We start from the raw sequence: 12345 nt of genomic DNA, 5'->3' as shown, positions 1-12345 counted from the left end.
ACTCGTTTGCGGGCATCCGGAGACTCGCAAAACTTCCCACCATACTCATAATTCTCTCTTCATATGGCTGTAAGCCTATTACATATAAAACACTGTGATAACCGCACTCGGATCGCATCGCTTTCTCACTGTAATCGAACCGCTCCAGGGTTCGTTTCAATCGAGCCGAGACCACCTCATTCAAGCGATCTCGGAGCGATTACTTTGGCGCGGAACAGACGCGATTGCCCTGTTCACATATGTCAAACGAACCGCGCTAACTGGGCAAACGAGATACGTTCCGAAACAAAAGTGTAGGTGTGAAAGCACCCTTAATGTAAAGCCCTGAGCTCTCCCGACAAAAATGCTTGCTGCACACAAACAGGTTGGTTGTATCAGTGGCCCTCACAGCATCGTGGATAAAGTCATGCAACAAATCGTGGATCATGGAAACAGACACATACGACCCTTCATGAATGGCTAAATAAAGCATGTCGTGTGCTGTCTCACAGCTTGGCAGGTCTCTGGTTTACTCATATTAGTCTGTCATCGGAAAGCATGTGCAGTCATGAATAATTAAGCAGCAGGGTCTTCTCATAGAATAAGAAAACTCAGCCATGAGTAATATTGAGAAACCGACGCATCATCATCACTTCACAAGCAAAATTATTTTAAACCTGGAAGATGAAATTAGCTGACAAAAGCTCAAAATTATCCAGTTTTCCCCACAATTAAAGCTGACAGGTGCTAACATTGTCTTAAATGATGCTCAACACACACAAATCTGTTAAAGTCTCAAAAAAAGTACTCCAGGGTTTCTTAAACCTTTAATAAGTTTAAAAAAGCACAGTTTACCCACATTTTTCCTGCTTGTTTAAACTACTTATTTAAAAAGAGTTGAAACAACACAATTCTTAGGTTTTTTCAGGGACAACTTAATTGTTTATGTTAATATCATAATTATTAAGTTAACTTAATTGATTTGTGTTGGGAAAACATGAAGGGATTGTATGGAACCAAGCATTTTTTACAGTCCAAAAAGGTAAATGGCCCCATTATATATTCTCCCTCATGTGGATTTAAACCTGTATAAGTTTATCAAACAAAAGAAGATATTTTGAAGAATGCTGGCATGCAATGTTTGAATTCAACAGAAAAAAAACAAGTGAAGGGTGATTAAATGGTGACAGAATTTTCATTTTTGGGTGAACTATTCCTTTAAAGGTTGTTCAAGACAACACAGACTTTATACATTTTTTTAACTTGAAATATTTGTAAATGAATATTAACATGATAGTTGTAAAAGCTAAAAATAAATAAATAAGAACAATATTTAATATATTGTTTTGTAAAAAAAATATTTATTTACTTATTTTAAACAACATGAACACAAATAGTATTTTTATAAGTTTTTTTTTATCCCACGATTTTTTAGCATCATAAACACTGACCCAATTTATCAGTGACTCAAAAGTAGACTTACAGTTTTAAAATGGCACTAACTGTGCAAAACGGCAAAAACATTGAGACTTCCAATTGAAGTATAAGGTCTATTGACTATATATAATAACTGATATATATAGGAAGAGTTTAGATGCAAAAGCTGCTAAACGCCACTTCCGCCAAAAATGAGATAATGAGTGAATGCTTTAGGCACGTAGTACACCATCAACAAATAGATTTGCTTTTAATCATCTAAATCCTGTTTAGATGATAAATCCTACCTTGTATTTTATTTGCTAATTTAAAGCTATTTAAAAAAAAGATAATTATAATGGATAAAACTATACATTATTTATATTACTTTATAATACCTATAAATCTGATAAGCTCTTCATATTAATGGACTATATTCACAGATATTGGTGTTTCACAGTGTTTTTACACTACTGTATTTAAATCTACCAAGCTTAATTTACAGGATTTACAATGTTTACATTGTTCTACTTACATTAAATCTAAATCCCAAATATCAGAAATGACAACAGATTGTTAAGATTTAATTGTGTCAATTGTAAAATTATTGATTAATGCACTTACTTGACAGATTTCATTCATTCATTTTTCTTCTGCTTTTTCTATTATCACAGCGGAATGAACCACCAATTACTTGACAGATTTATATATTTTAAATTTTAGGTGGTTTTTGTAATGTTCTTTATGTTTGGTAAAATAATTTAATTGCATCTTTAGTGATTTTGAACTAATTACACTGTCTTGTTTCAGTTGGTGGATTTAGAGGGTTTTGCAAAAAAAGCACTTATGCATTTAGCTGGTTTTGATGCAAAAGAAAATTTACCTTGTTAAAAAACAAAGAATTGTCTAAAGTGACATTTGAAGTGCCATCTTTAATTTTCAATGAAAATTAGCATTTTTCTTAGACTTCTATGTTTATGTTGGGTTTTTTCATTTCTAAGACCTTTAAAAGAGTGTATTCTTCACCATAAACTTGAAATTACTGAACCTAAAGACAGGATTTAATAATTTTTTAAGGAAATTTCAAACGGCTTTTAGGCATTGTTGCATCTGAACTCTTTATATATTTAGTAAGTAATTTAATAACTTAGTTCTAATAACTGATTTTGTCATTTTTGTCATGAAGATAGTATATTATATTTTACTAGATATTTTTAAGATGCTAGTGTTCAGCTTAAAGTGACATTTAAAAGCTTATAGGTTAATTAGGTGAACTAGGGTAATTAGGCAAGCTATTGTACAGGGTGATTCAAAAAGAATAACACAGCTTTGAAAATCTGTATTTAATCATACATGGATGGAGAAACATGATAAAACCTTGGGTAATTAATCAATTTGAAGAGTACTTAAAGTTTTTTTCAGTAGAAAACAAGTTTATAGCTGTTCAATATGACCCCTCCTGACACTCGAGTGACATCAGCCCCATACGCAAACTTGTTCCACACTCTCTGTAGTATCTTGGGCATTAAAGTTTGGATAGCTGCTGGTATTCATTCTTTTAGTTCCTCATTGTAAAACTTCATACCTTCCTTAAATCGGGGGCTAATAAAATTGACTTTAAAATGTTTTTTTGTTTTTCTGGTCAAAAAAATATATCAGAAATACTGTGATAATCTCATTGCTTAAACATCATTTGGAAAATATATTTGGGAAAAATAATTCACAGGAGGACTAATAATTCTCACTTTAATTGTATATATCATAGAAAACAGCAGTCACATTTGTTTTTTTTTTTGTTTGTTTTTTTGTATCATTTTTGCAGTTACCACTGTCATATTTACCCTCATCCCGAGACAGACGAGGAAAGAGCCGATGTTATGGACAGCCTGAGAACACGCATTCAAGACTTGCACAATGTACGTCTTCTGCTTTCCTCAGCAGCTTTAGTGCCTCCTTGGGGAGCTTTTTGTTATTGAACTCTGCTATTGGTTTGTCCTCAGCTAAATAATGCTGACATTATCAAATTCACTAGAGAAACCGCTTAATCATGTGAGCCTGCGCTGTCATAATTAAATGTTAATGAAGCTGTCTTTGGTTAGGTTTTGCACCGCACTGAGGATTACTTGAAGCAGGTCTTGCATAAAGCTTCAGAGTCAGCCCAGTCTTGGGTTCTGCAGGTGAAGAAGATGAAGGCCATTTATCACATCCTCAACCTCTGCAGCTTCGATGTCACAAATAAGTGTCTCATTGCTGAAGTGTGGTGTCCTGTCAGTGACCTGGCCAACCTGCGGCGGGCGCTCGAGGAGGGGTCGGTGAGTAACAGGGGTATAGATTTTAAACTAATTACTGATGTAGCAGAAGCCATTGGGAAGGATTGATGTGCCTACAAGAGCATGGGGTTTCAGTCTTTTTGATGACACAGACTACCTGTATAGTTTAAAATGTAACTTATTCTGTGAATTTTTTTTAAAATAAATATGTATATATATATATATATATGAGCAATATATATATATGAGCAATATCACACGAGTAGCAGTGCGATATGGTTGTATATCGGCACTGGTGGGAGGCCGCAGTAGTGCCCCCACCAGTGCTGTACTATTTTCCACAAAATAATTTGCATATTTTATTCAAATTTAATATTGATTGTAATCTAATTTTGTTAATTAGTTTGTTTGTTTTTTTATCAAATTTTATTCATACATTTATTTAAATCAATTATTTGATCATTTCTTTCCTATTTGATATGTTTATTGTATTGAAATTATTATAATAATTTTATTTATTTTAAACATTTTTACACTGTTTATCTTAAAGAAAATACTTTAAATATTATTTTGCCTTTGTTATTCTATTACTTTAATTCTTTATTAATTATCTTTTTTAAAGGGTATGTATGCTGCCCTTAAGGGATAGTTCACTGAAATATGAAAGATTTCTCACCATTTAATCAAATAAAAGTGTTTCCAAACTTTTTGGAATTTTTTTAATCCTCTGTTAAACACAAAACAAGATATTCTGAAGAATGTTGGGGAAAAACCGCCAGTGAGATCCATAGTAGAAAGAAACACAATTTTTTTCTAAGAATCTTCAGTATATCGTCTTTTTTGCTTAACAAATGAATGAAGATGAATAAACAATGTCAATTTTCATTATTGAGTGAACTGTCTCTTTAATATCCTAAACTTGATCGATTTATTTGTACATTAAAAATATGTTTGTCTGTAAAATGCATATTACTGTGCATAAAATTACATTTTACTAAGTTGCTTTTAACAGTTTAAGGGCCTTATCATACACCCGGCGCAATGCGGCACAAGGCGCAACGCAATCGTTTTTTGCTAGTTTCAGCTTGGTGCAAGAGTTATTTTGACGTTTTGCGTCACGCTGTTTAAATAGCAAATGCATGTGCGCTCATATGTGTGCTCATATAAGCGTTCTGGTCTAAAAAAAGAAGGCGTATTGAAGCGCATTGCTGGCGCGTTGCTATTTTGAGGAGAAGGGTCAAATAGATCTGATCAAAGCTGGTCTATTGTCCAGCGCAGAGCGCGTTAGTTGTGCGCCTCGCTTACACATTGCTTAATACAGACAGGGTGTACACCAATACGCAAATATCTTTACAAATGAAATGTAATTAAAATATTAGGGATATATATAGGATATAAATATAAAGGATTAAAATATTACAAAACATATTATTTTCTAGCCTACATAAATATAAAAACCACACTTTCATGCCTTCTTCATCTCGGGAGGCTTTTTCAATTTATTCATAACTATTTGCTTTTGTATAATGTTATTATAATTAGCAGTATTATTTATTATATCCATATTTATATTTGTTTTATTAAAAAACAAGCTTAGATTTGCCCACCTGTCAGGTTTTAGACCATATGGGGCACAGCATGTGTTTTAGGATATAACTCAGTTGTTTAAACACACTTCGTTATTGTTGTTCATTTATTCGTTTGCTGGAAATTTGAACTGAATTTAGAACTAGTTTTGAAACAAATGTTTAAAGCTTTAAGCTTATAAAACAAAATTATTTATTCATAGGCTAATTGATGTCTGGCCAACGAGGTTTCCTTATCCATGAGAGCAAAAGTGAAAGTAGATAATGAGAAGGCCCTATCTCTCTTTCTCGCGCTGTAGATGCTCTGTTTAACTGTTTTCTTGCTAGTGTAGGGTTCAGTTTTTCCACTTACAACGTCTGTCATGTAAATAGAAAATGCGTTTTGGCGCAACGCAACTGACTCTTAAAGGGAATGGGAGATGAGACTCTGATTCAAAGCACACCTATAACTCATTAAGAAAATAAGCTCAACCCTTTTAGACCATGCGTCGAGGTCCAAAGGGGATTTTTCCATCCTTAAATTAGCAAAAGTGGATTCTGACACGCCCTAATTGCTTTTGCGCTCTGTGCTTTGCACTTTGCGCATGGATCGTCAAAATAGAGCCCCATAGATATATACACTAGATGTTGCCTGGCCTATCGTTGTCTATTGGACGGAATGCGTCAATAGCGCCGCCATCTTGCTACAGGGTAGCGCTCCTTTGAAATGAATGCGGGATCAAGGTACAGTGGAGGACTGTGGCCATCCAAAGCCAGAGATATACACATATACACATGTATCTGTGATGGGGAATTTTCCTGGATGTTAGTGTGTAATTTTTTTTTTTCTAATTACGAAAATTATAATTTTACATCACTTTTCTACATTGATGGATCAGTGGCCGCACGGGCATTCCTGACAAAAAGCTTGTGTTTGTGTGTACAGAAATGTACTATTCACCCTCCCTGTTAAATTTGATCTAATCATGTCCTGAAACACAGCTCCTCTCCTGCTTTCACTTCTCATACTGATGGAGGGAGTGATTCGTTTGTGAATGAATCCCCCGAACGACTCTTTCGCTAGCCGACAATAATACAGGTTTCTGGCAGCACAGCATCTCGTTGTCATATTTCTTTTGCATTGTTTGCTGATTTTATTCAACAAAACTAGCATAAGCCGAGTGTTTAGTGCTAGTTGGAGCTGCTTTGGCGTATGGTGAATGCAGTAGTGACTGTATTATCATCAATAATGTTACCTGATTAGCACAAAAGTTTAGAACATACAAAAACAGAAAAAACTTAATATTACCTATGAAATGTTCTGCCTTTGTGCTTTGTTTTCTTTGTTTCCTCGTTACTACACCCGTAAACAGCGCTAAATTCCCGCATCTTCACGTAATAACACTGTCTTGACTAGTGCGGATGAATGACATTTGTCCTGGGAGCACTGTACCAATGTGGCGGCGCTATTGACGCATGCTCAGGGTCCCTATGCTAGTGTATATATCTATGATAGAGCCCTAAATGTTAAATGTTAAACTGTTCTGACCAGCAGGTGTCAGCAATGTGTAGCATAACGATTGAATGTTTTTCCAAAGCAGATGACTCTATTGGTTCATAGTTTTTTAAAAAGCTTATTAGTGTCTCCCATCATTAGCTGTAACTGAAGCCTGTTTTACCTTTCTTGATAGAGAAAAGGAGATGCCACAGTCCCATCTTTTGTGAACCGTATCCCGAGCAGCGACACTCCACCAACACTTTTAAGGAGCAACAAGTTTACCTCAGGCTTTCAGAGTATAGTGGAAGCCTATGGAGTGGGTGACTACAGAGAGGTCAGCCCAGGTGAGTGCAACAGTTATTAACAGCTGGATAAACTGGAAAAACAAAGCAATGCTTTAAAACTATATGAATGTATTTTTCATATAAACAAGCTTATAATAGCAACTAGTAGCTGTCAGGCTCAATAAAAATGAACTATAAACCTGCTTTCTGTTTGAACAGTGTCAGTTTTCAAGGGATAGTTCACCCAAAAACACAAATCTGTCATTATATACTCAAGATACACGTATTCCAAACCTGTTTGTGTTACTTTCTTCTGTTGAGCACAAAAGAAGATATATTGAAGAATGTTAGGAACGGTTTGCCATTATGTTTTGTAGGATTTTTTTCCACATATCATGGATGTCAATAGCTACTGGTTTTCAACATTCTTTAAAATATCATGTTTTGCGTTTAACAGACAAAAGAAAGACACTTGAGTGTTAGTAAATCTTTGGACAAACTATCCCTTTCGGTATCACATGATATTTCAGAAATCATCCTAATGTTATTATCAATTTAATGTGTTCCTGCTGAATAGAAGTATTCTTTTTTTTTTAAAGTCATACCGACCCTAAACCTTTTAACAGTAGTTTAGAATGTTTGGAACAGTGTTACAGTTCGGGTTCATTTTGTGATCATTTATTTGTTGCTTCTTTCACAGCTCCGTTTACCATTATCACTTTTCCCTTCCTGTTTGCGGTCATGTTCGGAGATCTTGGTCATGGATCAGTCTTGACGCTCTTTGCTTTGTGGATGGTGTTAACTGAGAAAGATCACACAAGGAGACGACCAGGAAATGAGGTCAGATCATAAACTGTAAAAAAAACAAAAAAACAGGAGTAGATTATGTAACGTCACCTGTAGCTTTCTGAAGAGTGCAAATTAACCTTCCGCTCCACGTTAAGCTTGCAGAAATTTAACGCTTAATATACATTAAGAGTTGTACAAAAAATGCTATGTACTATAATATAAGCTATATACACAAACCATTTTTGTAACAGTCTGTAGACACCTTTATTTCTTGCTTTAAGGTTGGGCATTTTAACATGTGAGTCTATGGGGATTTTCTCCCATTTGGAGCCAGCCTCTAGTGGCCGGTCGATGAATTGCATTGTCAGTTCTTTCATAATTGCCTCAGGAGGGACAGTGGGATGATGGTTTTTTTTACTTAAAGGAACAGTTAGCTAAAAAAGAGAATTGACCATTTACTCACCCTCATGGTTTTGTTTTTGCTGAACAAGAAAGAAGATATTTTGACAAATGTTGCAATTGACAGTAGGAAAAAAGTACTAAGGAAGATCATTTCTACATGTTTTTTTAAACATTCTTTAATATATCTACTTTTGTATTACAGCACATTCATATATACTGACTTTACTCTTTATGTATTGAAAGCACAAAACAAATACATTTTGTAATCTATTTCCACTTTGACTTTTAACACCTTTTTATGTCTGTTCAGATCCGGATGACCTTATTTGACGGGCGGTACATCATACTGATGATGGGCTTGTTCTCCATATACACTGGGCTCATTTATAATGACTGTTTCTCCAAATCCCTCAACATCTTTGGCTCAGCATGGAGCGTCAAGGCCATGTTCACAGAACAAGAGTGGACGTAAGACAAGATTCAGTTATCTAATATAACTACTTTTTTTTCTACTAAAACATTTACATTTGTTTGTGATGTGTGACTATAAAAACTACTTTTCAAAGTTTATTTTGATGTTGTTTCACATTTATGGTAACATTATCTGATTGGATTATGTTTGGATTATATTTAGATCAGGGTTTTTCAAAGTCTAATACAGTGGGCCTCCCTTTTGACAACTTATCCATTGGTGCCCCCCTCCTCCCAAACACGCACGCACACACGCTCGCACACGCACACACACACACACACACACACACACACACACACAAAAATCTCGAGGTTTTCCTGCTACCTCATAATGCTTGGTTTCAAGGTGTCGCCGAAGTTTAGCGGGTCTCATGCTGTCATTAGCCAAAATATCTTGACAAACCACACATAAAGGTCGTGGTTCATCAGCTGGTCCTGTCCACGTAAATCCTAAACTCAAATACTGATCATCATATCGTCGTCTTTTGGGTTTAAGCCCTGAACTTGAAAGCTTTGAATCGGGGGGTCTCAGAAACCGATCCATTGTATTAGCAGCATAGACTGTAAATTAGCAGGCATATACCTGTATTGGCAGGCTTGCCAAACAGAAGCGAATTCACAGCTATGGCCTTCTGGGTAAAAAAGGTTTTGTTATTTTTGACGTATTATTTTTTTTTTAGCTTTGTTTAATTAAAACGTTTAAACATAATAAAAATACACATAATAATTAAACTTAATAATTATATTTGTATTATATATTTTCTCCCCTGGGGGGCGCCAGAGCATGTCAGGGGAGGCGCGCCTCACACTTTGAAAACCCCTGATTTAGATTAATTTTGTGCTTACCCTTAGTTGATGTCACATATAGAGAAGTAGGATAATGTTATAATATTTTGACAGACGCTAAGAACACATGCAAACTAGAAAAGGTCATCCGACCTAGACCATTGTCTACCCTCTTTTTCTCTAAAATAATATTAAAACCATAGTGATATCTAATTTAAATGTTAGTCAGTGCAGATTTCTTTAGCTTTTGTGCTTGTTCTGTCTCTGATTTGAATTGTGTAACAAATACTTTTTATAGTCATATAATTATTTTAGATTGTGAAAAATGTATGCTACATACCAGTCTAAAAATTATTAGGAAAATCTTTAATGTCTGTTAACTTGCATGATTACATTTTTAAAACATATTTAATGCCCCATTGTTGCTCTCTGAGGGTTTCTCTGGACCTCAGTTTGGGATCCTACTATACACATAAGCTGCGTCCCAAATCGCGTACTTATGCACTATTCTACGCCATTTTGTAGTATAAATAGTGTAAGTAGTGTGTTCACACTGAAAACTCTTAAAATAATAAGTGCACTTTAATTACCTGGATGATGCACTCATTCAGCCAGTAAAATGAAGTGTGTAATGATGGACACTTCACACACTCAACGACCGCAGGTTTGCTTACGTAGCGGAAGGGGCGGAGCTATCGGACGCACATGTTAAATAACTTTATTAATTTTGGATAGTGAAAGCAAAATTCTACTACGAGAGTGATTATAGCGCCTCCCGATGGTGAATGCGGCAATACTCACGGCAGGTATTATTTGATAATTCGGTCGTTTATTTCACTGATTTGGCAAACGTCATCAGGGAAACGGTTTTAATTTCCGCTTAGTAAAAAACATTTTTTTTGCCATTTGGGACACCACTACATACATATACTATCCTGTTGAGTGTGTAAGTGCATAAGTACATAGTGCATGAGTGCATAGTGTATAGTGTGCCATTTGGGACACAGCTATAAAAACCAAAGTATATTTTGGTCTTTTGGGCTTTAGACTTAAAGAAATAGCGTCACCAACTGGTAGCATAAATTATGGCACTTAAAACTGGCTTCACGCTAGCACTTTTGATAGACACCTAGGTCATTTGTTGCCAGAATTTGTTGTATTTAAATTAATTGAGCACTTTTAATCTGAACTGGGCTGCAAATCATTCTCTAATATTAGTCTGACTCATAAAATTCTGGGATAGTAAATTTATTATGTGAGATCAGTTGTGCTAAATCACAGAAGTGAGCGGCTAAATTGTGAACAAATTGGTCAATTCAATTCAATTTATTTATAAAGCACTTTAAAACAACACAGTTGACCAATGTGCTGACAACAAAGAGTAAAACAAACTTTAAAATACAAATAAATAAACATAAAATGTCAACATCTCACACTGTACTAAAAGCCAAATTGAACAGGTGGGTTTTAAGAAGGGATTTAAAAACAGTGATAGAAGAGGCTTGTCTAATGTACAACGGTAGCTCATTCCACAATTTTGGTGCAGCCACAGCAAAAGCCCGATCCCCTCTGAGCTTTCGACTGGTCCTGGGCACACCCGGGAGGAGCTGGTCGGCTGACCTGAGCGAACGATAAGGTGTGTAGGGACAGAGAAGCTCAGAGCGGTAAAGGGGTGCAGCACCATTTAGACACTTAAAAACAAATAAAAGTACCTTAAAATGGATCCTATGGAAAATGGAAAATAATCTTACGTCAAAAGAAAAAACAAGATTAATTTGCTTACCCCATTGGCAGATTATTTTGCTTGTTTTAAGGAAAAACTCACTTAATATTGGCATTTAATTTCTCAAAACAAGACAATTTGTTTTGCTTGTCTAGAAAATGCTTTTTAATATAAGAAATTTTAGATATTTAGACTAGAAATAAGACAAAAAATCTAAGCAAGAAAAGCATTTTTTGCAGTGAACCAGTTGCAGTCGAGAGATCAAAGACTGACTCACCCCAAAATAAAGGGTCAAACTTGTTCAGTGATGAACGGGTGCATTTTCAATCTTAAAGCAGTTTCCAAGAGCTCACAGAAATCCTTAAGCAGGTCTGACTGTTCCTTCCGAATATCATTCTTCCCCACATGGATGAGAATCTGTTTAAATTTGTAACTGTGGCATGAGGGAAGCAGTATGTCATTGTAGTTCTTCTCTTAAAATTCCTGATTATTAAATCTCCAATAATCAGTGTGCTTATTTCAGCTGCAGTCGGTGCAGGCAATGCAACCTAGTGTGACAGCAACCTAAAATAAATCTCTTATATTTGCTTACTTGATTGCACATTGCCACAATGCATTACTTTACTAGAGTCTCCAGATGTACCATGGTGCTTCATTTCCACTTTTGCATTTTTGCATATTCTAAAATAGTCATTCAAATCATTGCAAATGATTGTTTTCCTTGTTTTTCCACTGCATAGAAATGAAACTCTACGATCAAATATGTTACTCACCTTGAATCCCAATGTTTCGGGTGTTTTCTCTGGGCCGTATCCTTTGGGCATTGATCCAGTGAGTACACACACACACTCTCTCTTTCTAAAATGATGTGTTCGGCTCAGAGTCATGGACTGCTGTTGTTTGCTGAAGCTTGATTAGTTGTGTTTGATTGACCTGTAGATCTGGAACATGGCCGTGAACCGCCTTACCTTCCTCAACTCCTACAAGATGAAGATGTCTGTGATCATCGGCGTTGTCCACATGAGCTTCGGTGTTGTGCTCAGTGTCTTTAACCACCTGTGAGTGAGCATCAGTTCATCTCATTGATTATTATATTAACACATAAATATATGTTGCACACAGGGGTTTTCAAACTGGTTCACGGACTCCAGGGCTGTGTTAT

The 12345-nt window shown here is 35.5% G+C and overlaps 1 protein-coding gene across 7 annotated transcripts in view; it reads left to right on the top strand.

The window, feature by feature from the left end:
- atp6v0a2a (ATPase H+ transporting V0 subunit a2a) overlaps positions 1-12345 on the top strand; it is a 44597-nt gene that overhangs the window by 19877 nt on the left and 12375 nt on the right. For all 7 annotated transcript variants that reach the window (XR_015500757.1, XR_015500758.1, XR_015500756.1 and 4 more), the window contains exons 9-15: positions 3218-3311; positions 3495-3707; positions 6922-7072; positions 7713-7852; positions 8514-8671; positions 11924-12014; positions 12123-12241. Coding sequence is in view for 4 of the 7 variants with exons in the window: in XM_087270110.1 (XP_087126236.1) it covers positions 3218-3311; positions 3495-3707; positions 6922-7072; positions 7713-7852; positions 8514-8671; positions 11924-12014; positions 12123-12241 (966 nt within the window). In the remaining 3 variants the exon portion in view is untranslated. The remainder of the gene's footprint in view (positions 1-3217; positions 3312-3494; positions 3708-6921; positions 7073-7712; positions 7853-8513; positions 8672-11923; positions 12015-12122; positions 12242-12345) is intronic.

The sequence above is a fragment of the Danio rerio genome, chromosome 10, assembly GCF_052040795.2.
Source record: "Danio rerio strain M-AB ecotype USA chromosome 10, GRCz13ab, whole genome shotgun sequence".
NCBI classification, from domain to species: Eukaryota; Metazoa; Chordata; class Actinopteri; order Cypriniformes; family Danionidae; genus Danio; species Danio rerio.
This window is presented reverse-complemented; position numbering and strand designations above follow the sequence as displayed.